Consider the following 24,989-nt stretch of genomic DNA (forward strand, 5'->3'; position numbering starts at 1 on the left):
AGGGAAGGAGGGGAGTAGGAAGGGATGGAGGAAGGAGTGAAGGAAGGAAGAAAGGAAGGAAGGGAGATAGCAGAGTGCAGTAATGGTGGAAATCTGAATCTGAGGTGGGTGATGGAAGATAAGTAAGAAGGAAATCAACCCCAAGAGTATCTAGCAATAGCTAGCAAGGCCCTGGATCCTAGGATGTGATTCAAGGACATCTCTTCAGTCACTGGCCACATTACTGAAATGGGCCCTTGGAAACAGAGACTGAATCTTGGAAGGAAGGAATAAGAAGAGAGAAAATTCAGGTTTGGGAGTAAATAATCCTATTGATATAAGAACTGTTGGAGGGGGTCTTAGCATCCAGCAGTGACCGCAGAGTAGGTCCTCTCTTGTGAACTTCCTGGAAAGTCATGTGGTTTTATTTTGATGTTTGTAGCCACATTTCTGAACAAAAGTGGTAAGAATCTTTACTGGCTCCCTAGACAATCCCAAGCCCAGAAATTAATGACAGACCAGCAAGCTGTGGTTTGTCTCATGGGCTCTTGCACTTCTACTAGTTCTTCAAAAACATTTGTCATATGAGACATTCAAATTGAGGAGCTGATTTTAATCCTTGGGTCCCAAATGTCTGTAAGAAAAGATGTATATTTTTGTCAGAAGGTTAATCAATCTTTCCAGCAGATCCAAAATCAGATGCAGAGTGAAAAGGAATTTATTCAGTGAACACAAATTAGCAACTCATATAGCTTCTTGTGTGACTTATAGCTGTATTGGTAATATATGTAAATCCAGACATTAGTTTCAATTTGCATAATGCTTATAAATGATGCAATTTTTTTCAGTATGAGTGTGATCTTTCAATGTCAGTATTAGAGTGAACAGAAGTAGTATAAGCACTCATCTAAGCAAACAAATAACTGTTCAGCTACTGGATTTAGTGAGATACAGCTGATTCAGCCATTTTAGCATCTTTAAGTGTTTCCTTAAGGAAACAATATTTTCCTTAAGCTTCAACAACTATCAATATATTTCAGAAAAATTTCAGGGCTTCCATATGAAAGATCAGGCATATATCCAGACATCGGGCATGGAACACAATGCTTCTGTGAAAACACATAAGGAAACCCTGACATTGAACTTAGAGGATGTGATGGGTGTGGGATAGAGCCAAGAGCTGACCATATCTGGAAGCTGTCCAGTGAGAACTGAAGTAAGAGCAGTGGGCCACAACTTGAGCAAATGTTGGTCCTAAACATACAATCTAAGCATGTGATAAGATTTCCAGAGAGTAAGTTGCATTCTTTCCTATGGAACAGGCATGCAATGTAAGGACTTGGCACCAAATTAATTACATGTATGGGTAACAATGTTTGAAGAATAAAGACAAATGAAGAAAAACTTCACAATAAATAAAAATCCTAAGTACTTCTCCAAATCATGGCATGATGGTTAATTTTACCAATCAATATGGTTAGGTTATAGTGCCTGGTTGCTTGGTTCAACACCAGTCTAGATATTGCTAAGAAGGTATTGTTAAAATGTGATGAACATTTAATTCATAGTCTCTGAGTAAAGTAGCTTACCCTCCACAAATTGGGTGGACCTTATTAATCAGTTGAGCACATGAAGACAAAAGACAGGTATCCCATGGAGGAAGGAATTCTGCTTCCCTGTTGCTTCAAACTGAATATTGCAACCTTAACTCTTCCCTGCATTGTTAGTCTGATAGTCTGTCCTGCATATTTAAGACTTGCTAATGTCCACAATCACATAAACCAATTCCTTATAATAAATCACTCTACAATCTATTCATTATAGTTGCATATCCTATTGGATGAGTGAATACAGAGAGTATAAAACTTGTCCCACATTCAATCCAGCATTTCTTAGTGGAACACTATTGACTTGGGAGGCCTCTTTGTTGCCATATTTGCTTATTTATTTATTTATTTGTTTATTTATTTTGGTAACACTAGAATTTGAACTCAGGGTCTTCCACTTGCTAGGCAGGCACTCTACCACTTGAGCCACGCCCCCAGCCTTTTTCTGCTTTATAGCTATTTCTCAGGAAGGGTCCCATGTTTTTTGCCTGGGGCCATCCATAGATCACAATTCTTCTACCTATGCCTATGTAGCTGGGATTATAGGTTTGTGCCATCAGACTCTTTGTATTGACTGAAATGGAGTCTTACTGACTTTTCTCTTTTTTAAATTGCATACATCAATAATACAAGGGGCTTTCATTGCAGTGATTCCATAGATGCACACAGTGTACTGTGAACAAATTCCCTCCCTCTATTATGTTCCTTAATACATTTCCTTCCTCCCCACCCCTTGCAAATATTTGGTGGGTTTCGTTATGCTATCTTCATACATACATATGTGTTATACTTCAATCCTTTTAATCCCTGAGTATTCTCTCCTTTCCCCCCTCCTCCTACTGATCCCACCCAACAGTCCCCCTTTTACATTCTTGTATCACCACCACCATTTGGTCTCACTAACATTTTGCCGAGGCTGGCTTCAAACCATGATCCTCCCAATTTCTGGCTCCCAAGGAGCGGGGGATTAGAGGCATGAACCACCAAGGCTGGCCTTGTTATCATGCTTGGCGAAGAACACTTAGCATCCTTGTCCTTCCCCCATTATATTATTAGTACCTTCCTCCCGAACACTGTAACAACAACAACAAAACCAAAAAGATCCCATTCCCACACTGTCCTGAACTCCCTCTACAGAAATGACTGCTACTTGCCCAGTTTAGAACACTGACGTAGTTCATCCCACCCATCTTACAGGTGAAAAAATGAGGTTTTGAGAAAGTGTGATTTTTTTTCCAATATTAATTAGTAGCAAAATGGAAGCAAGAACTGAGATTTTTAGAGCTCTAGTTCAGTACATTCCTACCTTTCTTATTAATCCTATAAAGTAAACCTAAATGTGTTCAGTTTTTCATCAAGCATATGAAAGCCATCAGTACAGGATAAATTGAATATGTAGCACATAAAATTTATGATTCTGCTTTTTGTGTTTTTATGGCATTAAAAGCGAGTGTGAAAAATCCCTCATCATTTGGATGTCCCAGTCCCCTCCCTTAGTGGGGAACAATGCTCTCCTCCTTTGGTTTAGCTAATTTAGCCACATGAGCTCATCCAGAGAGAGCCTCTGAGCTTCTACCCTCCTTGACAGTCAGGTAGAATGGAGACCATGACCCAGGATGGTCACTAGAAATCCTCTCATTAATTTCAAACCTTGAATGAGAGAGCCAATAGCTCTCAGGAAACCATGAAAATAAAAGGATGTGATGCTCTGAGGATTTTAGTGTTTGTGTTTTCTACTAGGAAAAAGAAATTTTCTTGAACTAAAAGCAACTTAGGTTTAGTCAGACAGGAGCAGAAATGAGAAATAAGAAATAAGCCCTGGAGGGCTCTGACCCGTGGCTCCAGACATTTCTAAGGTTGAGTTGTACCTCTGCCTCCTCGTGGTTTAGCTACTCAAATCTTCTTCGGATTATATGAGAAGCCTTAGAATCTAAAAACAAATCCCTTCTCCCTTTGGTCTAAACTAGTTTGAATTATGTTCCTGCCACTCACAATGAAAATAGAATCTTTTTTTTTACCAGAAAATGACACTTAATTTTTAAAATAATGATATAATTCAGAAACATGGTAACAGACACATGGGTTTAATGGCATAAAGTGTGAGTTCCCAGGAGAGGCAATGGTCCTAGCTGTGCCACCAACAGCATCTAATCTCAAAGACATTAGGAAAATGTGGCTTTAATGAGGTTGGAAGTGTAGCTATATCATTGTCATCACCATTATCAAAGTCATCCTCCTATTTGTTTTGGAGAGTTTTGGCTTATTATTTTCTTAAAGAACATCTCCTCCTTTCACTGATACACCTTTCTGAAATGCCATCCTTATCATAGATCTCCAACTCAAACTGAATTTCTGTTCTTTGAGATAGAACATTTGGCGTAGCTTCTACAATTTCTTATGCACCTGCAGGCAGCAGATAACTGGGCAGACTGTGGGGAATTTCTCACAATACAGGTGGTAGGTAGAGGGCTTTGTAGTTCATAATGCATGAGACTCCTTCTCATCCTTAAATTCTCTGTAAGAACATCCACACCAGGACTATGGCTGCTTTTTGTACACTAAAGCTGTCTTTGGTTGGTGAAAGGAAAGAAGAAATGAATAAGGCAAACCCAGCAGTTTCAATAAGACAGCACACTTTAAATTTCATTAAAATGAAAACCACAAAATTGGCCACTTTTTCCTTTATCCTGAACCACTGGCCACTCAAACCATGCTGTGGGAACCTAAAGAATGTGAGACTCTGGTGAGTTGTGAGACACATAGGAAGAACAAACGAGGGCCAATTTTATTCTTCCCATGATGCATTTCCACCTATTCTGACATGTGGTCTAGCCTCAAAGAAATACATGTGCTTTAGGGAAGAAAAAAGCCTGGCAATTTTTTTCTCTACACAAATCACATGTAACTTTCTCTTTCCAAGTTATCCAAGGAAATAAAATAAAACTGTACAAAGATGCATTAAACAGCACGCCAGGAATCTCATAGCCCCGAGAGTCCTAGTTTAGGGTCTCCCTAATCTGGGCAGTTAAATGCTCAGACGACAAAGGAAGTCAGAATGGTTCATCACCCACTCTTATCTTTACCATGGCCTAAGGCACACGAGAAGCACATTAAAAGATCTGTGAAAGAGAACTCAATCTCATACTATCAATTTCCTGTGTTTGCTGACCTCCAAACCTGCATCTGTACTCTTTCCCTTCATTTCACCATCTGAACTCTGGCCTATCAGACAAAGGTTGCTAACCTATCCTCTGAACCAACAGGTAAGGCGCCCCAAGGCCATTAACTACCTGTCTTGCTTATTGTGCAACCACATTGCAACCAGCACCCAGTGAGCAGGGAGATGATTGTTTCCCTACTCAACCATTACCATGCCCTTCCCAGTACTTAAGGTAGAAAATGCTTCATCCAACTCACCTCAAATTGAAGAGAAAATTTATAGTCAGAGTCTTTGGCCATGTCCTTGATGTAGGAATCAAAGTCATCCAGTTGAACTGGGCTTTGTCAAACACAAAGAAGTACATGTTTAAAAAATCCTGGTCATAGGCAATATATATTATTTAGCACCACCCTTCTAAAAAATGTACACTTTTCTTGGGGGAAATGGGAATTTTACTTCTCATAGGTTACACTCATTGTTATTTTATTTTGAAGTTACCAGTTTCTAATATATTGCAATTAAAAATATATCAAACTTTCTGGAGATAGATGAAATTTCTAGATTTATAGTTGGCTCTAATTTTAGCAATAAAATATTACATCCATGTCTATTCTTCTATGTAATTTTATAAGAGCTGTTTCTAGAAATGTCTGGCATATGGGAAAGAACAAAGAATCAGGTTCAAAAGACTTGCTTGAGTTACGGTTGACATTTCCTATTTACAATGTGATTCTGAAGAATCACTCTTTAGATAATTGTTATTGTGATTCATAAAGTCATTCCTGCCACACAAGGTTGACATAGTATATAAAGAAACTCGCAAGTTTATACAGTGTAAGGAATCATGCCACTAGCTATGGCACTCCTAGGTCAGTGGACTGAAGCACTTGCTTGGAAAGCTCCCAAGGTCTCACCTGAGAGACCCATATTTAGAGACTTACCTATCTATAAAAGTATTGAAATTATTCAGAGGTACAATCAAGTAACATATCCAAGCTTATGCTTCTCTATCTGCAGCAGAATTTCTCATTTTTATTTTGTTGGTGAATAAGAATCAGATTTATTGTCTGTAGTTTTGGGCAGCTGTTTTTATCTTTTAGAACCCACCTATGCCAACTGTTTTTTGCTTCTGCAGAATGCCATATTCTAACCTATGCCCTTTGACCTTTCACTTAGTCTCTGGACATATTATTCAGTTTATATCATCTATGTGTGGCCTTATGTCTTATTAGTAAATACATAGTATGTAATAGACATTTAAAGTTACTAATTAGATAATCTGGTATGTTATTTTATATAAAGATTTTAGGAAATTTTAAAGGGCATTAAATCTCACAGGTACTACATTAAACTTCAATGTGTGTGCTTAGTGACGATCACAATAATGATTTACACTCCTAAAACACATTGTATTTCTAAAGATTCACATTTGTTACCTTGATCTCTGAGGCAGACAAGGACAGCATTAGCCCTGGCTCCCAATGGAAGAGCCAAAGTGAAGGGAGGTAAGTGAGGAGCCCAATGTTGTAGGGCCACTAAGTAATAGAACCCTGATTAGACCCCAGAGACAGTGAACCTGGTTCAAAGATTTTCCCATTCCAAAGGAATGGCTAAAGGGGGTGGGGTCTCTGTCCTGGCTTGCACTCCATTAGAACTACACTCAGTGGCTGTTGTCATTGAGCAGAGCATTGACTTCAAAGTTGGATTTAACACTTCTAGACTTCATCTTGTTATTAGGAAAATGTGAGGTAAAATCAGAGATGAGAGAAGGGAAGGCAAATCAGAGAAATTGTTTCTGGAGGGGGAAAAAGCAAACCAAGAAGCAGAGAGAAGAGGTAGAAAGAAGGACCAGGAAATAGAAGAATGAACATGTGTGAATATCTATGAGAAAGGAGAAGGAAGGCTGGGAGGGAGAAGAGAGAACAGTAACACATTTAGAAGGAAAGGGAAGGTGAAGGCAAAGAGTGGTGGAATGAAAATAAGTGTTGAGATTAAAAAAAGTGGGGTGGGATGGAATCCAGGGGCCTGTGGTGGTGTTGGGGCATTTGGACGAAAAGAAAGAGAGGGCAAGTGGGAGAAGGGGGAGGCCTCTCAAGAAACGGCTTATAGAAATGGAAGGATGTCTATCCCTGTGGTCTTACTTGCCTATTGAACTGTTAAGTCATAAGAATTATGATTTTGGTGAATGAAAACTAACCAAGGGCTGACTTCAAAAGCCCATGGTTAGAATAGGAAGGAGGAAATTGGATGCATGTGTGGTTTTTGGTTTGTGAACAGATTTTAGCATTTTTACCAAATCTTCTTGACCAAATCTTCTGTTCAGTTCTTGCTTCTCCCTCTTATTTCTGCCTGGGTGTTGGGAGAACCAAGCTCTGAGAGTCTCCCCATTCTGTCCTAAGACCCTGTTCCCTGGCTCTAGTTATTACCTCTCTAGTTCACTTAACAACCCAATCAATAGTTTTGGGCAAAAAATATCTTCCTATTTCTGTCAAATCTGTCCTTCCAGGTGACAGTTTCTTCCAGTTAGGCTGGTCTCTCTCCTATGCCAGTTGGTGTAAGTCAATGGAATGCATACTGATTTGAAATTATCTCATATCTATGTTTCATAAAATTATGTCACTTGAGGATAAATAAAAATATTTTTACATTAACTTTTCTTTTGGATTATACATTAGAATGCTACAGGATTTTTCCCCATTCATACAGATATCATAGACCTGGATGCACCCCTTAATTTATTCCTTATACTAATGTTCTGTGGTGGGTAAATATCAGGAATGAACTCTATTTATAAAAAGGCCTGGAGGTGATATTCTAATAGGCTTTTGAAGTCAGCCCTTGGTTAGTTTTCATTCACCAGAATCATAATTCTCATGACTTAACAGTTCAGTAGGTAAGTAAGACCACAGGCTAGCTAGAATACTTGTGTTTCCTATTTATTATAAAGGTTTTCTGAGACAGCATTATCAAAATATTAATTATAACATCAAATAGAGCAAAAGCCTTTCTTTAATTAAACACAGAATTTCAAAGCAATTTCACCTTTGATGCAGTTAACATTAGATTTTCATATATTTAGAATTCCACGTGTCCTCCTACAACACTTTCACAATTCCTAACAACCCATTCTTTCTATTTCACGTGGTAAGGATTGTTCTTATTGATCATGTTTTGTGTGGTAAACTTCCATCCATATGAACAAACACCAACACGTACTGTGCGAAGCTATCATGATACACTCTCACCTCTTCTTAAGCATCCCTTCTAGTTGAAGTCAAAAGTAATCATTTTTACTTTGGAGAGTTAAGATCATTATGATGAAAATTGTTTAAAAATAAAGACAAACTTACTTAGTCAGTTTCCTCTTCTTTAAACCATTTTTACTCCTGAGAATGAGAAAAAAGAGACAAATTATTTGGGTAAAAGAATTGGTTAAAATAATGATTAAACTTGGAGAACTTTAAATAATTACATTAGGCACCTCAGTTTTATTTAATTTTCATTAAACAGACCTCAGGTTTGTTAAATTACTTTTGCTTAAATGAGGAGAAAATGATAATAACTTCCAGTTAATTAAAAAAAAAAACTCAATAGAGTTCAGGAACATGCCTGCACTTTGTATTTCACATCTGCCAAAAACTGAGTTCTAGAAATACAGTTTATAGCTCCTGATTATTAAGCTGCTAAACTATTTAGTAAATATATTAAACTACCTACTACCTGATTACTATATTTTGCAGGCAAGAAGAAAGAATTGAGGAATAAAAGAGGAAGCTAAGGTAGAGAAGGTAAATCTTGATTTCTTAAAGACAAAAATAAACTTTTCTGATATTTTCATAGGCAATGTGAATAATTTGTGCTATCAGTGTGGGCATGTACCTTATAAATTCTCCCATGGCACTGTTCTTATTCTTTTGAACTAGGTTTTAAGCTATCTGAAGAATTGTAACTATTGCATGCTTCTTAATTAATTAATAGCATATAAACTCAAACACAGGAAATGCAAATGTATTCTTTGTTAATTATATTTGTTTAGGGCTTTTAGGATAATTGTTTTCATATAAGAGGTAAAATAACTAAACAAAATTACCCCATGCTTTGATTATGGCTATTGAAACACTTCATTATTGTATTTTATTGTCTTATAAAAACAGTAAGTATTAAAACATATTTTAGTATATGAATGATATGAGAGTGAACATTTGTTATAAGTAATTTTCAATGGTCTTTAAATATTTTTATAGAAGCACTCAAGTTTTCAGAAAATAAGCATGAATAGCAAATAACCAGGCAAAAGGTCAGTACCTTCATGTACCAAAATATTTATATATACTTAAACTTGTGAATGTCTGGATCCCTCCACTCCCTGAAAGTCTTTAGAGGAATGAAACATTTCATTCTCTGTGCTCTCACAGCACTTTGCAAGGGCACATTTTTCACAGCAAGTACACCCTATTTTCTACCCCCAGGACTTGGCACAGTTCATGGAACACAGTGGATGACCAATAAATGCTTATTGGATTCAAATGAAACAAAACATCTTTGCCATGTCACCCTCACAATTTCACAGAGTGATTCAATTAAGAATTTGTTGTTAGACTTGGTCTTGTGAGGTCCTGGTTGGACTGAAGCTTGTGGATAGAGAGGAAGTCATGTAGTCAGAAATTGCAGGGACACATCCAAAAAGGTAAGTTGGTGTTCCTGCTTTTCAGGTAGTTTTTATTTCTTCCCACTTCTAGATAAAGACAATCGGAAAGGTCCTTTCCTGTTTTCTCCCTTATCCTCTCTTCAATCCTTGGATTTGGAAGAAATAAATATTCTCTCTCATTCTTTCAAAAAAATCACTGAACTATTGGGCATAGTTTTGTCATTTAGGCATGAGGGAACCTAAAGAACTGTCTACAGATCTTTGTATTCAGCTCTTGTGACAGTAATTTAGTTAATTTTAGGAATCCCCTATTTCATTTCTATAGTAACAGCCAAATACTTTAGTGCTCCAAGGAAGCAGAGTGTCAGCAGAGATGGCTAACAGCAGGGTAGAGTCAGGAGGCTGCCAACATATTCTGACATTGGGAGTGAACAAAAAAAATGCTTTCCTACTACACAGACTTTCAGGGAAACTAAGAACAAACAAATGTATGTAAGAGGGCAACACTGAATAAATTTAATGTTGAAATATTAAGCTGGTCCTAGCCAACAGCTGCGTAGAAAACTGATTCATGGAGAAGAGACACATTTAACCTTCCCATCTCATTCATTATTGAGTGAACTTTCAGTGTAATGCAAAATTCTACCAGATATTTTGCAGAGTATACTTCCACAAAATGTCTTTCTTCACGATTTGTGTACAACTTTCATTGTACTATTTAGATTTTGCTAACTTTTGAAGTAGTCCTCTATCTGAAGACTAGGAATAATGATTATGAGGCTCCTCTGAAACACCAACAGAGTTTCCCTACATTTTTAGTTGCTATACTAATCGCAAGACCAAAATGAGGGGAAAGCTTACTTGTGAACATGTAGGTTAAGGCTTCACTAGCAATTTTAAGTTCACGTTATGTGGAGAGCTTCTGTGTATGCAAGTGATTGTAAAAGTTTTGGGTGAAGTTTGCGCTATTGCTTTTTCATTGCAAAAGGCTTTCTAAATAACCAATAAAGATCACACATCAGAAATATGGTATACATACACATACAGGATTGTATGCTTTCTCTTTATTTATATATAAGGTAAGGCTCAAAACCCTAATGACATTAAGAAAGTAAGGTGCATTCTTCTTAAGTTTTGTTTTTTCTTTTAATGGCTCTGACAGTGTCAGAAGGCAGGTCACAGTGAAGTTCATTCCAAAGAATAGGATGCAACATCAAAGGTGTGGAATTTATAGTGGTTAGACAAAACAAAACTCTCCAAGTTTCCAGATTCATAGGTGCTACTTACTCCTTCCTGAGCCAACAGAAATCATTGTAAAATTTTTTACAATAAATCTTTAGTTTGTATCATCCTCCATCCTTGAAACTCAACATTGCTTAATGCTTAAAATGCCAACCATTTAGGAGTTAGAATGGGAAGATGAATGTTTTACGTATAGCATGATAGTGGCTGTGGTAGTTAAAAAAACACATTAAATGTAGATAGAGCTGGTGATTCCTTCAAAAGGAAACAGGTGTAAGGTGATTAAAACTAGAAATCCTCATAGAATCTAATCCTCAGACAATCTAACTGGGCATTGGTACTGTGTGCTGATTCTGCTACCATCCTGGGAGAGATTTGAGTAAGACTGTCTGACAGAGTCTCTTGATTTCTACTCAAACCTTCAGAAGCATAAGGAAAGTTGTAGAAACCCTAAAAAAATTATCCAAGAAATGGTAATTTTGAGAGGAATTTGGACAGTGTGTTAGGACATGAGACCTGGCTCTGTTATTTGTGGCTGTTGTTAGCAGGCGAGGTGACATATGAAGACAAAGACATCTGAAGGAGAATTCAGAAGGACCATTTAGCAAACAAAAGCAGAGGAAACTATACATGGTTATGAGATGAATTTGAGTGATTGTGTGACTACTGAGCTGTACCAGAAGGGCAGGAGCTGTGAATTTTTCTATTGTAGCTGACATAGCACAAGCTTAGAGCTGAGAACATCATTTACATTCAGTCTATTTTCACTGGTTGATATGTGTGAAATTTTCTGAAAGTGACAAGAGGCATGGGGCTCTACGTATTGCTTTCTCTTCTCACCTGGAGATAACCATTTACAGTCTTCTAAAATCTTTTATAATTCTACAAAAAACTACAGAAAAGGCTTTTAAGCCATCCTAACTTTTTCTATGCAGTCAATACTGTCAATAACAGACCTTAAAAGGGTTGCTGCAATTCAAAGATGTGTTCATTAGCAGAGCTTTAAGAAAGACATGCAAATAAGCATAGGCCTGCCTGATAGAAGTTTAAAAATGACCTGTGGCAAATGAGAAAGTCTGAAAGAATGAGGTGGGAAAATGAATGTAAGATTATGCACAATGTACTTTGGTTTTAAGGACATTCATTACAAGTATTCTAATGATAGGGAGAATCCTTGTTTACTTAAAAATCAATTTATATTTTGAAGGTCAAGATGGAACTGATGTGTACTACTCATACCTAAAAACGGATGCTAAATACCGAAAACACTGAGTTGGTTATAATGAACTCCTACACTGAAAACTAAAACAACATTCAGAATCACAGGGAATGGTCTTTCACCCAGCATGCACCTCTGAGTTTCTTATATATAGATCCTCGGTGACCTCATTTCAGAAACTTTCCTATAGTTACTTTTTCTTTTTAAATAAGATACATACTCAGGTATTAGCAATACTTATTTTGAGGAAGTCTTCTTTGATATTTTGTCCAGCGCAACTTGGAATCCTAAATTCTGCCACCTATATTTAGTCTGTTTTCAGAGGAGTGGAAGAACATTTGAGCAACTGCCTTTTTGAATGAGAACTCTACAGGTTGGTTTTCACAGCTCCTAAAGCCCCATGGGCCATTTTTCCAGTCCATGAGATATCTTTATTGTGGTGTGTGTGTGTGTGTGTGTGTGTGTGCAGTGCTGGGGATGAACTCAGGGCTTCACAATTGCGAGGCAGGCACTCTATGACTTCAGTTAATCTATCAGCCGTTATTGCTTTGTTTTGGGTCCATCTCAAGTTGTCTACATCCTGGATCATTTCGTAATTTACTACCTAAAAACCATATAGTATTATTTAAGAACAGTGGCTTTTTCTGTTATTTCCCTGGTTAGCTGATAACCATTTCTCTTATGACTTAGGAAAAATAAATCATCATTCTAGATTCTTCAGTCTCAGAATTCCAGGTTGTTGTTATTATTATTACATATTAGAAACCCAAAAATGATGCATTTCAAGACTCACTACAATGACTTGGAAGTCAAGAAAATAACAAATAAAAAGAAGTTGCATTTTTACAGTGGTAAGAATAGATTTTCTGGGTTTGGAACCTGGATTTCTTGTGTGGTGGTATATGACATTAAGACAGTTAATCTCTTAAAAACTGTCTTTTCACATCTTTAAGGGGACAGTAATACTCTTTGCAGAATTGTGGGGCAGATTAAGTGAGTTAATTACATGAAGAGGTTTGCACATAGTCAACTATTCTACTAGCCAGTGAGTTAATTATTATAAAAACAAGGAAGTCCCCAAATACAGAATATGGACTCTGGTTTTTCTGCCTTCCTGAATCTAATGTATGAAGATGGGAAGGAAAAACAAAGTCTCATCAATTAAAATGGGAAGCCAATGGATGGACTCAATGAAGAAAGAAATAACTGGTAACAAATGAAAGAGAAACTTGCCAAGAATATCACAAGAGAAAAATTTAATTGGGAAACCATCAAGGGCATCCTGGTACCACCAATAGCTTTAATGTATTTCCAGCCATGATTAATAATTTTAGATGCTCCAAACACATAAAACAATTAAAAAGAAAAACTGTCCATTTGTTTACTTTTTACAGCTAACTTTTAAAGACTGGGTTAGGTAAACAATAAAAAAATCACTTACCAAGGATTAATATAAAATGCCAAAAGATAATCAGTCCAAAGACATGAAGGTAGCAGGGTTAAGAAAGCAAATAGACTCCTACGCCTGTGAGCATTAATAAATAACAGATGTAAAGATGAAGCAGTGGCAAGAGTTAGTAAAACCAACTATGAACAGGTATCACTAAATTACCCACCACGATCAGTTCATCTGAAAAGCACCTTAATTACAATCTTAACATCATTCCATTCTGTAGAATTTAAACGTGAGGGCTTAAATGCTACAGTATTGACGAAATCAGTTTATCTTCACACAAGACCTCATTATAATCAGATGCATTTCTTCCAACTTATTTTGTGACAATTAGTCTGCTATTAGGTGATTACATTTTGCATTCATTTTAATGAGGTTCTTAAAAGTCTTACTCTTAGAAAGTACCCGGAAACCTATTTTAAGAAACCTCTATACTATATTTGATACCTAAACAGCAGCTAGTGTGGAGATATAAGTGGTCAGGTTATTTACACTGATTCTAGGGAAAACTGAACATTAGAGTCACATCCTTACCAAGCTGTGACTTTCTATATTGTTGTTAGTTTAAATTGGCATTAAATTTCTAAAAAATAGTCTTTAAAACAAACCTATGATATGAAATATGTATTATTCACTCAAAATGAACTGCTCATCAATTGCCTGGTCTATAACCTCACTGATACACAATAGAGTGGACAGAAATTTAGTTTCACTTTAATTCTAATTCAGAATCTTGATTTAAAAATGTTTGGTTGGAATCCACTGTCAGAGACTTAAACCACTTCTAATTCTGAACAGTTATTCTTGTAAATGTAACAATCTCCTGTGGCTGCATCTATAGTTATTCTCAGAATTAGAGGAAGGAATGCTGTTGCCTTGTCACTTTAGTTATGACAAATCCCCACTGAGATGTCTATTCTCAGACAGCCAGAAAATGCTACTTGTGGCAAAACTGTCTTCACAAAGAGCTGCAGGAGAATTTGCTTGATTTTATAGAAAGGTCCTAAAGTGACTTCTCTTTTGCTTCAGGTCTCCCCAAACTGGTCTTCCATAAATTTTACAAATTGTGTCTGGATATGGAGTCAGTCAGTACAGAGCTCTCCTAGGTGACAAGTAAAATTGAGTCAGTTCCTAGAAGGCCATACGTCACTGCTCTTGGGACAAGAATTTTTTAAGGGCAAGTCAGGCAGGAAACAGTGAATAAATCTCTTAATCTTGGGAAATGTGCTAATATATTTGAACAAAACCTAGTAATGTTTCCTAAATTTTAACCATCGAGGATTTATAAGGTTCTCTTTATTAATATCAAAATTATATTCATGTTCAAATTTAAAAACTACATGAAATTGTCTTGCTGAAAAGAATCCTGCTTCAATTAGATTTTCACCTAGAGTAGGCATCACGTACACTAAGGGAGGTAGAACCTGTATTTTATATAAAGTCCTCCCTCCCTCATTGTCTTTCTACAGTAAACTTTCTGATCTCCCATGTATAGTTCTTTAAGATTAACTATTTTTTGGGAGGGGGGCTAGAAGATAGAAAAAATCACTTATGAAATTAATATGAAATCAGTGTACTTAAATATACTTTGTATGGTTGCTTGCAACAGAAACAAATTAGATCATGTGGGAAGTGCTGGTTTCAAGTGGAATGTTTACTTAATTAGTGAAGTTATTGGATATTGGTTGAATTAGATAGAGCTGATAATTCTCACTCATTATGGTTAGGTATAATGGAAACCAATTCAATCTCTTGATAATGCTTTTTAACTTTGCAAACATCTCCTCCTTCTAGGTTCTTGTTCTTTTTCTTTTTTTTATTGGCAGTACTGGGGAATGGACTCAGGGTCTTGTGCTTTCTAGACAGGTGCTGTACCACTGAGTCATGCCCCAAGTTCTATTTGCTTTTAGTTATGATTCAGATTGGGTCTCACTCTTTTGCCTAGTGTGGCCTCAGACTGTGCTCCTCCTCCCTCTGCTTCCCAAGAAGCTGAGATTACAAACATGCATGGTTACACCCTGGTTTATTTGTTGAGAGAGGACCTTGCTAATCTTTCTCCCAGACTGGCTCAAACCATGGTCCTCCTGTCTCTGCCTCTGGAGTAGCTGGCCTCCTACTAGGTTCTTAATACTCAATCATAAGAAAACATTGAGGCCATGTTTTCTTACAGTACGTCTTTGGCTTTGATACTTATTAATCTGGATAAGAGTTGAGAGTCCTTGGACTGCACACTTCCACCGGATTTTGAGCAGAAGTGGTGGCTTACATCCCTAAGCACTGAGATGCACATCCTCAGTGGAGACGCTGCTCTGTCTTCTGCAGCTCTGGTGCAGTCTCCCCTGGGGCCTCTGTTTTCCCCTTGCACAGTGTGACTCCTATGTGTGGCCTTTGGCATAGCAACGGGCTCCTTGCACAACTGTTCCAGCCCTTTGTTCAATAAAGCAATATAGAGCAGACTAGGGCACTTTTTCTACTTTGGAACTGTATCAAGCTTACAGAAACCAGTATATCCTGTGAAGACCTTGCCTTTGTAAGTTCACGGTCACTGACACTATGAAAGGACAAGAAGAGATAGTTATTTATCGCCTAAAGATTGTACACTCAAGTTTGGAGCACACAGCAAAGCTAAGCTCTCCAGAGGCTTGTCCCAAAACAATACTCACCAATTATAGGGAAGTTTTCCATCCCGCTCCAAGGAGGCAAAATTGACAAAGGTCCCTGCTCCGCACTCCCTGTTTGAAAGAAACCGCAGAATCAAGGTTACCGCTGGATGAAGCACTCTTTACCTGATGTGAAAGTAGAAAGATCTGCTACAGGCTCATCATGACAGCATCAAATTAAAAAGCAGAAAGGCAATGTAAGTTCTGTTTTCCTCTTTTTGCCAGCAATGCAAAGCAGAAAAACAAAATCAGTCTTTTGTAATGTTGCAGAACAAACTATTTGAGTCCAAAGGATTCAGCTCATCATCTTTGCCAGAGGACATTCACGATCCTAAAATAAATACCTTTCCATTTTTGGGCATAATATTTTTCACAAAGTCTTCATTAGTAAGGTATTAAAAACTCTCCTACATAAACTGAGGAGTTTCCATTTTTAGCAAAAAAAATTTCTGTCGGGTTTTGTTTTACAGTACTTTGATGTCCAACTAATAACAACAGTGGACCATGTTGGGTTGTTTACTTCCGCCAAACTTTTTCTCTCTTAACATCTCCAGGTCCTCTTTGAAACTGGAGTTTTCTCTCAGACTGATGGCAACCTGTGGTTATCCTTGATTCCTTCGTATACTTCCAACCTACATTCAATTAGTTAGCAAATCCACAATCTGGTCACTTCTCCCACTGTCACTGCTACTACTCAGGGCTGAACTGTTGTCATGTCTTCTTTTTTTGCGTTTTATTTATTTATCTATTTTTTAGTGGTATTAGGGTTTGAATTCAGGATCTCACACTTGTTAGGCAAGCTCTCTTACTTGAACCACCCTACCAGCCCATTTTTGTGTTGGGTATTTTCGAGATAAGGTCTCAGGAACTATTTGCCCAGAGATGGCCTTGTAACACAATCCTCCTGATCTCTGCCCTCCGAGTAGCCAAGATTCTAGGCATGAGCCACTGGCGCCCAGCGCGCGTTTTATTATGGTGCTTTTTTGTGGTGACTATCAGCTCTATCGCTTTGACCTACGATAATGTGGACACATCCCAACTAATAGCATTTCGTTTGTGGGATTATAGTTCATAGAGTAGAAGAAGTTTGGAGGCCAGTTGCCAGTGGCTCACGCCTACAATCCCAGCTACATGACAATACTGCAACAACTCCCCCAGCTTTTTCCTTGCCTTTATAAGCCTGTTTTCTGTGTAAGCCAAAATGAAAGTATTAAAATATGAGTCAGATGTGTTAGGCTTAGGGCCCCAAACTCTGCTATGGCTGACCACAGTATTCAGAGTAAAAGCTGAGGTCCTTTATGATCTGACATCACCTGTTATTCTTCCCTTTGTCTCCTCTGCTTTAGTTGGACTGTCCTTTCTGCTAGTCTTTGAATATGCTAATGCTTCTTCCCCAGGGCCTTTGCACTGGCTACTCTTGCTACTGGGCACACTCTTCCCATAGATAACACAAGGCTAATTCTTTCATATTTTATTCAAGTCTTTGCTTAAAAATGTCACTCTGTCAATGAAACCTACACACCTCCCAGGCCTCCTCTCCCTATGCTCATACTGCTACTATCCCTTACTCTTCCTCATTATTTGCTTTTGTAACCTGCTAACATACCATGCAGTGGTGTTATCTACATCTTTGTTTTTACTGTCTATCTTCCCATGGAATATGGGCTCCTTGAAGGGTAAATTTTTGGCAGTACCATATATTGCTATACCCCCAGTAACCAGAGAGGTCTGACACATGGCAGGAGTCAGGTCATACTTGTTAAAAGAATGAATAAAGATTTGATGATTGTTCAAGCTCAGACAGATCAGATCATAAATCAAGGACTGACCTTGAGGAAAGCAATTTCAGAGTTCCACACTCCAGCCATAGTGTAATAGCAGCTCCTCCTTACTGTTCTGAGATGCATTCAAGTGTTAACCCTGATGAAGCCGATTTTCATGTTTAAAATCAACCATCTTTTCTACTTTTATGGCTTTCCATTTTCATTTCATTTGCATTCCAGATCAGCTTATACCTTTAAATATCCATGTGCATATCTCTAGCTAAATTATGAGTTCCTCCTGGGCAGCTTGGAAGTCTGGCTTTCCTTTGAATATGCTCTATAATTCTGATTAAATCACTATGGGAATGGACTCATTTATTTATGAATGTGTGAATGATAGAACTCCAAGAAAGGAAAAGGATATTGATTTGCAATTCAGTATGCTAAAACTGGACAAATATAAATTTAAGCCAAATTTCCCACCCCAGTGGTGCTCAAAGAAGCAAGGCATCAGTGGTCAAAAGAATAGGGAAATACCACAATAAAAGGCTTTTCTAGCTCAGTGGTAGGTACTTGCCTAGCATGTGCAAGGCCTTGAGTCCTGTCCCCAACACCTGAAAAAAGGGGCAGAGGGTCTTCTCTAATTATAAGAAAAATTAACCTGGATGCAACCCGGAGTTATCAGAATGGAACTAGTAAGACACCTCTAGTGGAACTAATTATAAACTCTACATTTTTTTCCCTTGGTGGTACAGGGTTTAAACCTGAGGGCTCACATTTGCTAGGCAGGTGCTCTAGCACTTGAACCACACCTCCAGCCCTTTATGCTTTAGTTATTTTTCTAATAGGGCCTTGCATTTAGGCCTGGGCTGGCAGAGACAACAATCCTCCTATTTATGCTTCCTGCGTAGCTAGGATGACAGGCATGTGCAGCCACCCCAGCCTTTTATTGGTTAAGATGGGATCTCATGAGCTTTTTGCTCCACTTGGCCTCCAACTATGATCCTGATCTCAGTCTCCTGAGTAGTTAGCATTCCAGGCTTGAGCCACTAGGCTACAAATATTTTCTGATAAGACAACAGAAGAGTGAGAAGATTTTTCTTCCTATTCTTGTGGCTTCCATTTCTACTAATGCCTTTCATTAATCATATGAAACAGATATGGATTATTCTTTTACTCTAAACATGTCTGAATGAGCTTCATAAAATGTTAGTTTCTTTTTTTATTATTATATTGGGGGTACATTGTGACTTTACAAAAGTTCTTACAATATATCATAGTTGAACTACCCTCCATCATTCTCCTTTATCCTCCCTTCCCCCATTCCTGGAATAGTTTCACCTGGTCTCATTTTTCCATTAACACACATGTGAACATAATATTTCTACCATATTCATCTTCCTATACCCTCCTCCCTCTACCACAGGCACCAACCTCCTTAGACAGGGCCTATTTTTGCCTTCCTGTTCTCTGATTTTGAAAAAAAAGACACTTTTTGTTTGTTTAAGATAGTTATACAAGGAGTTTCATTGTGACATATGTATCCATGTTATTTGTATTATAACCAAATTGTTCATCCCCTCTATTTTTCTCCTTTCTACCTTAGTCAAAATGTCAGGATTGATAGCAAGAGGTCTGGCTTTTTGGAAACAAGCAATCTTTTGGTTTACCATTTAAATACCAATATTTTCTAATGTAATTATGTAAATATTTACTTAGAAAACATATAAAGTAGAAAGAGACACTCATAACTGAGATCAAATGTACCACTGTACAAAAGTTATACACATAAAAATAAAATATTTTTAAGATGCTGGATAAAACATTAACAAAGCTTCTCTTACCTAGCCATTTGGAGATGCTTTCTCCTAAGAATGACAAGGGTAACAAGCAGAAGTCCAATTAAAAGTGTGCTGAGGATGGCCAGCACTGAGATTACCACCACATTAGGATTCATCTCTGTAACTGAAGAGAGAAGTCATACGTTGTCCTTACAGGTTCCACTATACTGGAAGCTAAGAGAAACCATTTATTGCTTTCATCAAATCACAAGAGCAGAATTTATCATGATGACAATCACGGTAACAACCATGTTCCTCCAAGCCAACAGTGACTGTGTCCTCATCTGTAAATAAGAGACTAACAAACAGTGTTCACATACCTGGAAGAACTGCATATGTTTCAAAGACCTACAACACACAGGATGTTCTTATAAAGAGCAATTATAAAATGTGAAGAGTGGTACGCTGTAGGTTAAACTTATTAGAAAATTAAAATCTAAAAGTCATTACCATGTATTATCATGAACATTTTTGAACGTTTACAGGGTGGCAGCTTCTAATTTTATGCCCATGACTTTGAAGCCAGAAAAGCCCCTCTGCATACTTTGCTTACAACTAATAATGTATATGAGAAAGGCAGCAGTGCGCTCCCATCTGCTGTAGCACTTCATGCACTACGAGAAGCAGGCATCCTGACAATCTGTAGCCATATGTTTAGCATTTTCCATCTGCACAACTCTAGAGACGAAAGCTAGTTGGAGGGTCCTTAGAAACAGGGGTTGTGTGGCTTACATGTACTTTAAATAGCGACCGGTCTTCTACAGCACTTACATGTTACCTACCTCCTCACACTACATGCACAAGCAGGATGTCAAAGGCAGGGACGTATGATAAATATCTTTATAAAGCTCTTCAAAGTGGGCCAGAGGAGACTCTGATAAAAGCAATCCTAGAATGGATCCCTGAGGCTTTGGGTATTTGAGGCTTCTCACTTGGGCTACCTTCAGTTTGTGGACTGAGTACTTGGACAAAAAGAACATTCAACTCTTGGTCAGAAGAGTTTAACCAAGCTCACATGCCTGCTGGCTGCCACTTGGGGAAGCTACATCACCTACCTTTCTGTGCCTCATTTTTCTTACTTGCAGACAGGCCTTCCTAGTGAAATCACTTGCTGTTCTAGGTCCCAGAGCAGATGACAAGGAGTAACTGACATTAAAATATACTTAGAAAAGTACAACTAGATTAGAGATGAAACACCATTGAAATATTTTGCCCTATCTTCTGAAGCAAAATGAAATAAAACCTGAAAGCCAAAAAAGCCCATGGCAGTTATCACTCACTCTAACAGCTAAATATATATGAGTAATAGTACAGAAATAAAAAAGGAAGCCAGTAAAGGAATTGTGTGCTAGAAAGAGTGATTGTATTACATGGGGCTTAATAGAGGATCCCAGCTTGGGAAATGAGACTCTCACAGGGAATAGCATGCATGATACAACTGAGAAAAAGATAAGGAGGCAAACATTCTAGATACTTCATTGACTTCTAATTTTCTCATTGGCGCTTCCTGCTGGATTAGAAACTTTCTTGCTTTGATCTAGAAATTCACTTTTGCCACTTTTTGATCAGCAACAAGAACCAAGGCTAACAGATGAAACTTAGTTGATCATGGCACTGACAATGAGGATAATGGTGACGATGATGTTGGTGGTAGCAACTTGCATGTAGCAACATATTCTAGCGCTTTCTGTATTTTACTTCTAAGTTTCAACACAAACTAAAATGTGTGCATTATTATAATAATACAGATTTTAAAAGGCTCAGAGACAACACATATCTATCCCTAAGTCACATTTCTAATAAATTCACTTTGGGAATGACATTAAGAATTCCCTGACCCCACAGTTTGGAATATTTTCAATGGAACACTTATTACACTAAAAGGATAGAACATGTATATTTAAAAGGGAAAATTAAGGAAAATATGGAAGAAATAATGTTCAAAGGTTAGATTCCAGGAACGTATATAATTACCCATTGTCGAGACAGCTATGAATGTGGGAATGCTGGGGCTGTCATGGCTGAAGCTGGTGACGCTACAGTTGTAGGCTGTGGCAGGAAGGAGGCTGGAGATGGTCACAACATGAGAAGAAACCGCAATTGGTTCCTGGAAATGCAGAAAATACAATACGCTTCATGTTATCTCCATCTGCTTTGTTTGTAAAATTATTTTTCATAGTTGAGGAGGTAATACATGGACAGAGCCAAAAAAATTAAGAGACAGAAGAAGGTAACAGGGAAGAATATTTCCTTTTTTCTCTAGTTCCCATCTACCCCACTCCCCTTCATGGAAGCAGCCACTGCTCTCAGGCATATTCTTCCTATATGTATTTTATGGATGTATAAACACGTAAGACATAGTTAAAGTCATAAATGATGACATTGTTTACTCACTGCTCTGCTTATTTTTTACCTCAGTATTAGTATATTTCACACTGTTTCCATAGCACTACAGATTACGCTGTTTCATTCTTTTTAAGGGATGCACAGAAATTCATTGAGAAATCAGAGTTTATTTCACCAACTGATGAAGGTGTAAGTGGTGTCTGAATTTCTTATGCTATTGCAAACAATGCTATACTGAACATCATGTCGTAAATATGGGAACATATTAATGCATATCAATATATATATATATGTGTGTATGTGTTTGCACACACAAAATCCATGTGAACATACGTGCATATATGCATATGTGTACACTCATATATTCCTAAATAGTTGAATTAGTCAGTTGAAATGTGTACATTTTTTATATGGAAAACTATTGAAAAATAGTCCCTCCAAGACATTTTCTAATTTACCTGCTTACCACTGATATGTGACAATGCCTGTTTCTTTCATCCTTTCCAACCTGGCATATCTGCAGTGGAAATTATATCTTTGAGTTTTATTGTCTTTATGATGTTGGACAATTTTTCGTTATGGTCAAGAATCTTTTGTATTTATTTTTCTATGAAGTACTTGTTTGTGGGAATTGGTCTTCATCTTTTTGGTTGTAGCCGTTCTTTATATCATAAGAACCTTACCCCTTTATCTTCATTCTCAGCTCACATGACACCCACAAAGGTAAGGTAACTTGGTGTATTCAGAAATACTTCATATTAGCTAATTTTTAGTAAAACTTATTGCTAAGTGCAATAAGTGCAATAAGTGCAAGATTATTGCTAATCTTGCTAATGGCAAGATTAGTGACCAGTATTACTGCACAATATAGAGATAAGCCAGCATTAACACTCCTTTTCAAAACAGAATATTGAAACACCCTGCCTAAAAAGATGACAGCCATCAGCACTGATTCCACTCCATGTTCTATAAAAGCATGATTCTAAGGGAAAAAGATTTGCTCACAGGACTCCGTTGTAGCAAATAGCTGACTAACATTGTGCTTTTAAAGGAAGAAATCACTTCAGTTAGAGAAGGAAATTCATTACTGGCAGAGCAGTTATTTTAAAAAGGAATTTTTTGAATAAAAGACTCAGTGCAGATCAAAAAAGAGGTATCTTTGTAGAAGAGAATATCAAAAAGGGAAAGGAATCAAAGACAATTATCTTAGCGTTCAATGTGAAGAGATTTATATTTCCAGCAATTCCTTTTCCCTCTCAATTTTATGAACTTCATTATTTAAAAAGCATTAATTATTCATATTCAAAGTATCAGTTTATACACAGCAGTGTGAGAAGTCCCTCACTAACCTACACTTTCTCGTCCACTACGGCTTTAAAATATGTTTTTGGTGGCTTTCCCACTCCTGGGGCTGCTGGTTCATCTTTCCTTCCATTCATTCTGACCTGATGAAAATCAAGGTATTTTTTTCCCCAAATTTTAAAAATAGCATAAATTAATTGCACAAAGAGATTTCATTGTGATACTCACACACATGCATATAATGGACTTTGACCATCTTCATCCCCTCTGTTACTCTTTTTCAACTTCTATTCCTCCTCCCTTTTAGTAGTTCTTAGTGAGTTTTAGTAGGCTTTACTTTTATTTATTTATTTTTGGACAGTACTAGGGTTAAATTCAGGGCCTTTTACTTGCTAGGAAAGTACTGTACTACTTTACCCATGCCCCAGCCTTTTATTATGCTATATATACATATATACATATGTATGTATAATGTATGTTCATTCTATCTATCTATCTATCTATCTATCTATCTATCTATCTATCTATCTATCATCATGTACTTCAGTAATATTCACCCCACCACCCTCTCCTTTCCCCTTCTCCCTCCTCCTGGTCCCCCTCCCAACAGACCCTTCTACAATGATCTTATATTGTTACTATTTTTAGGTCTAAATTCTATGCAAAAAATATTTTAATCATTCCTGCTATTTATGATTCTGAGGCTTCAAGCAATAACTGTCTCTCAGACTTTGCTTTTCAATAAAATTGTCCTCCTTACTATCTTGGTATTCATATTTCTTTTAAATTCTCTTGGTAGTATGAACCTTATGACACTCATATTTTACTTGATTTATTTCTATACTTATATAATAACCATAGTTACATGAACTTTTTGAAAGCAAGTATTGTTTCTACCATTTGTGTTCTATACAGTGCCTTTCCCCAAACTGATCATTTGTTCAAGTTTGTTAAATTATATTTTATAACACAGGTCTTCATCCCTTGATCAATTTAGTACCTAATAGGAAAAATAAACCAGTTCCTTTATTCCTCTGTATGTCCTGGATTGGCTAAGGACAAAAGATCCTCACAAAGATAAAACTTCTCAAAGTATGGGTTTGATCTAAGCATACTAATGGTAATTTCTGAAATACAAAAAGAGTCAGTGGACAGTTTTCACTTTCCATAGTTTAAGGAAATAGATTTTAATTTTGCTCAGACAATAAGTCTTCATCAAAATTAACTCAGAAGATGAAAATCAAAATGGACAGTACCTGGAGTTTGGTTTCCCGACGAGAGCCAACCTGCTGACAAAAGACTTCGAAAAAATCAGCTATGCCATCCTCCACCCACAGCAAAGTCACCGACGTCTGCGTTTTGTTCACTGCAAAGAGTGATTTGGGAGGAGCTGGTTCTGAGGAAAGAAATATTAAGAAGAATTTAAGTTAATGTATTTCTTCTTTCACCAGTAAGCAGGTAGAAAATCCATATGTGGTATTTAAGAGCCCATAAAGATTTTGTATTGCTTTGGCAATGTGCCCTTTCTCAAAGGCAAACATCTAGCTCAGAAGGCACAATATTTTGTCTCACTCTCCTTCCATTTCATACTTCTCTTTTTGGAACACTTCTGTTTTCTACTTCAGCTTTATTACAGCCCTCATCTATTAATAGTTTTTGTGTCATCTGTCTTAGAGTTAGCATTGTCCTGATAATACAGAACTTTCTGAATGACCTGAAAATCTGTACTTAAAAACTGCTGGGAAAACAGAATGGTGGGCTCCCTTCTA

At 37.3% G+C, this 24,989-nt stretch overlaps 1 protein-coding gene across 3 annotated transcripts in view; it reads right to left on the reverse strand.

Annotated features, from left to right (window-relative positions):
• The window catches only part of Ptpro (protein tyrosine phosphatase receptor type O), a 233,533-nt gene that overhangs the window by 25,749 nt on the left and 182,795 nt on the right, over nt 1–24,989 (reverse strand). For 2 of the 3 annotated variants that reach the window (XM_074075998.1, XM_074076000.1), the window contains 7 exons: nt 24,477–24,616; nt 21,547–21,679; nt 19,576–19,696; nt 15,972–16,040; nt 13,297–13,380; nt 8,097–8,132; nt 5,004–5,085 (listed from right to left, as the gene is read on the reverse strand). In XM_074075998.1, coding sequence (XP_073932099.1) covers nt 5,004–5,085; nt 8,097–8,132; nt 13,297–13,380; nt 15,972–16,040; nt 19,576–19,696; nt 21,547–21,679; nt 24,477–24,616 — 665 coding nt within the window. The remainder of the gene's footprint in view (nt 1–5,003; nt 5,086–8,096; nt 8,133–13,296; nt 13,381–15,971; nt 16,041–19,575; nt 19,697–21,546; nt 21,680–24,476; nt 24,617–24,989) is intronic. The other variant, XM_074075999.1, reaches the window with a different exon arrangement.

The sequence above is a fragment of the Castor canadensis genome, chromosome 6 (genome assembly GCF_047511655.1).
Source record: "Castor canadensis chromosome 6, mCasCan1.hap1v2, whole genome shotgun sequence".
Taxonomy (NCBI): Eukaryota; Metazoa; Chordata; class Mammalia; order Rodentia; family Castoridae; genus Castor; species Castor canadensis.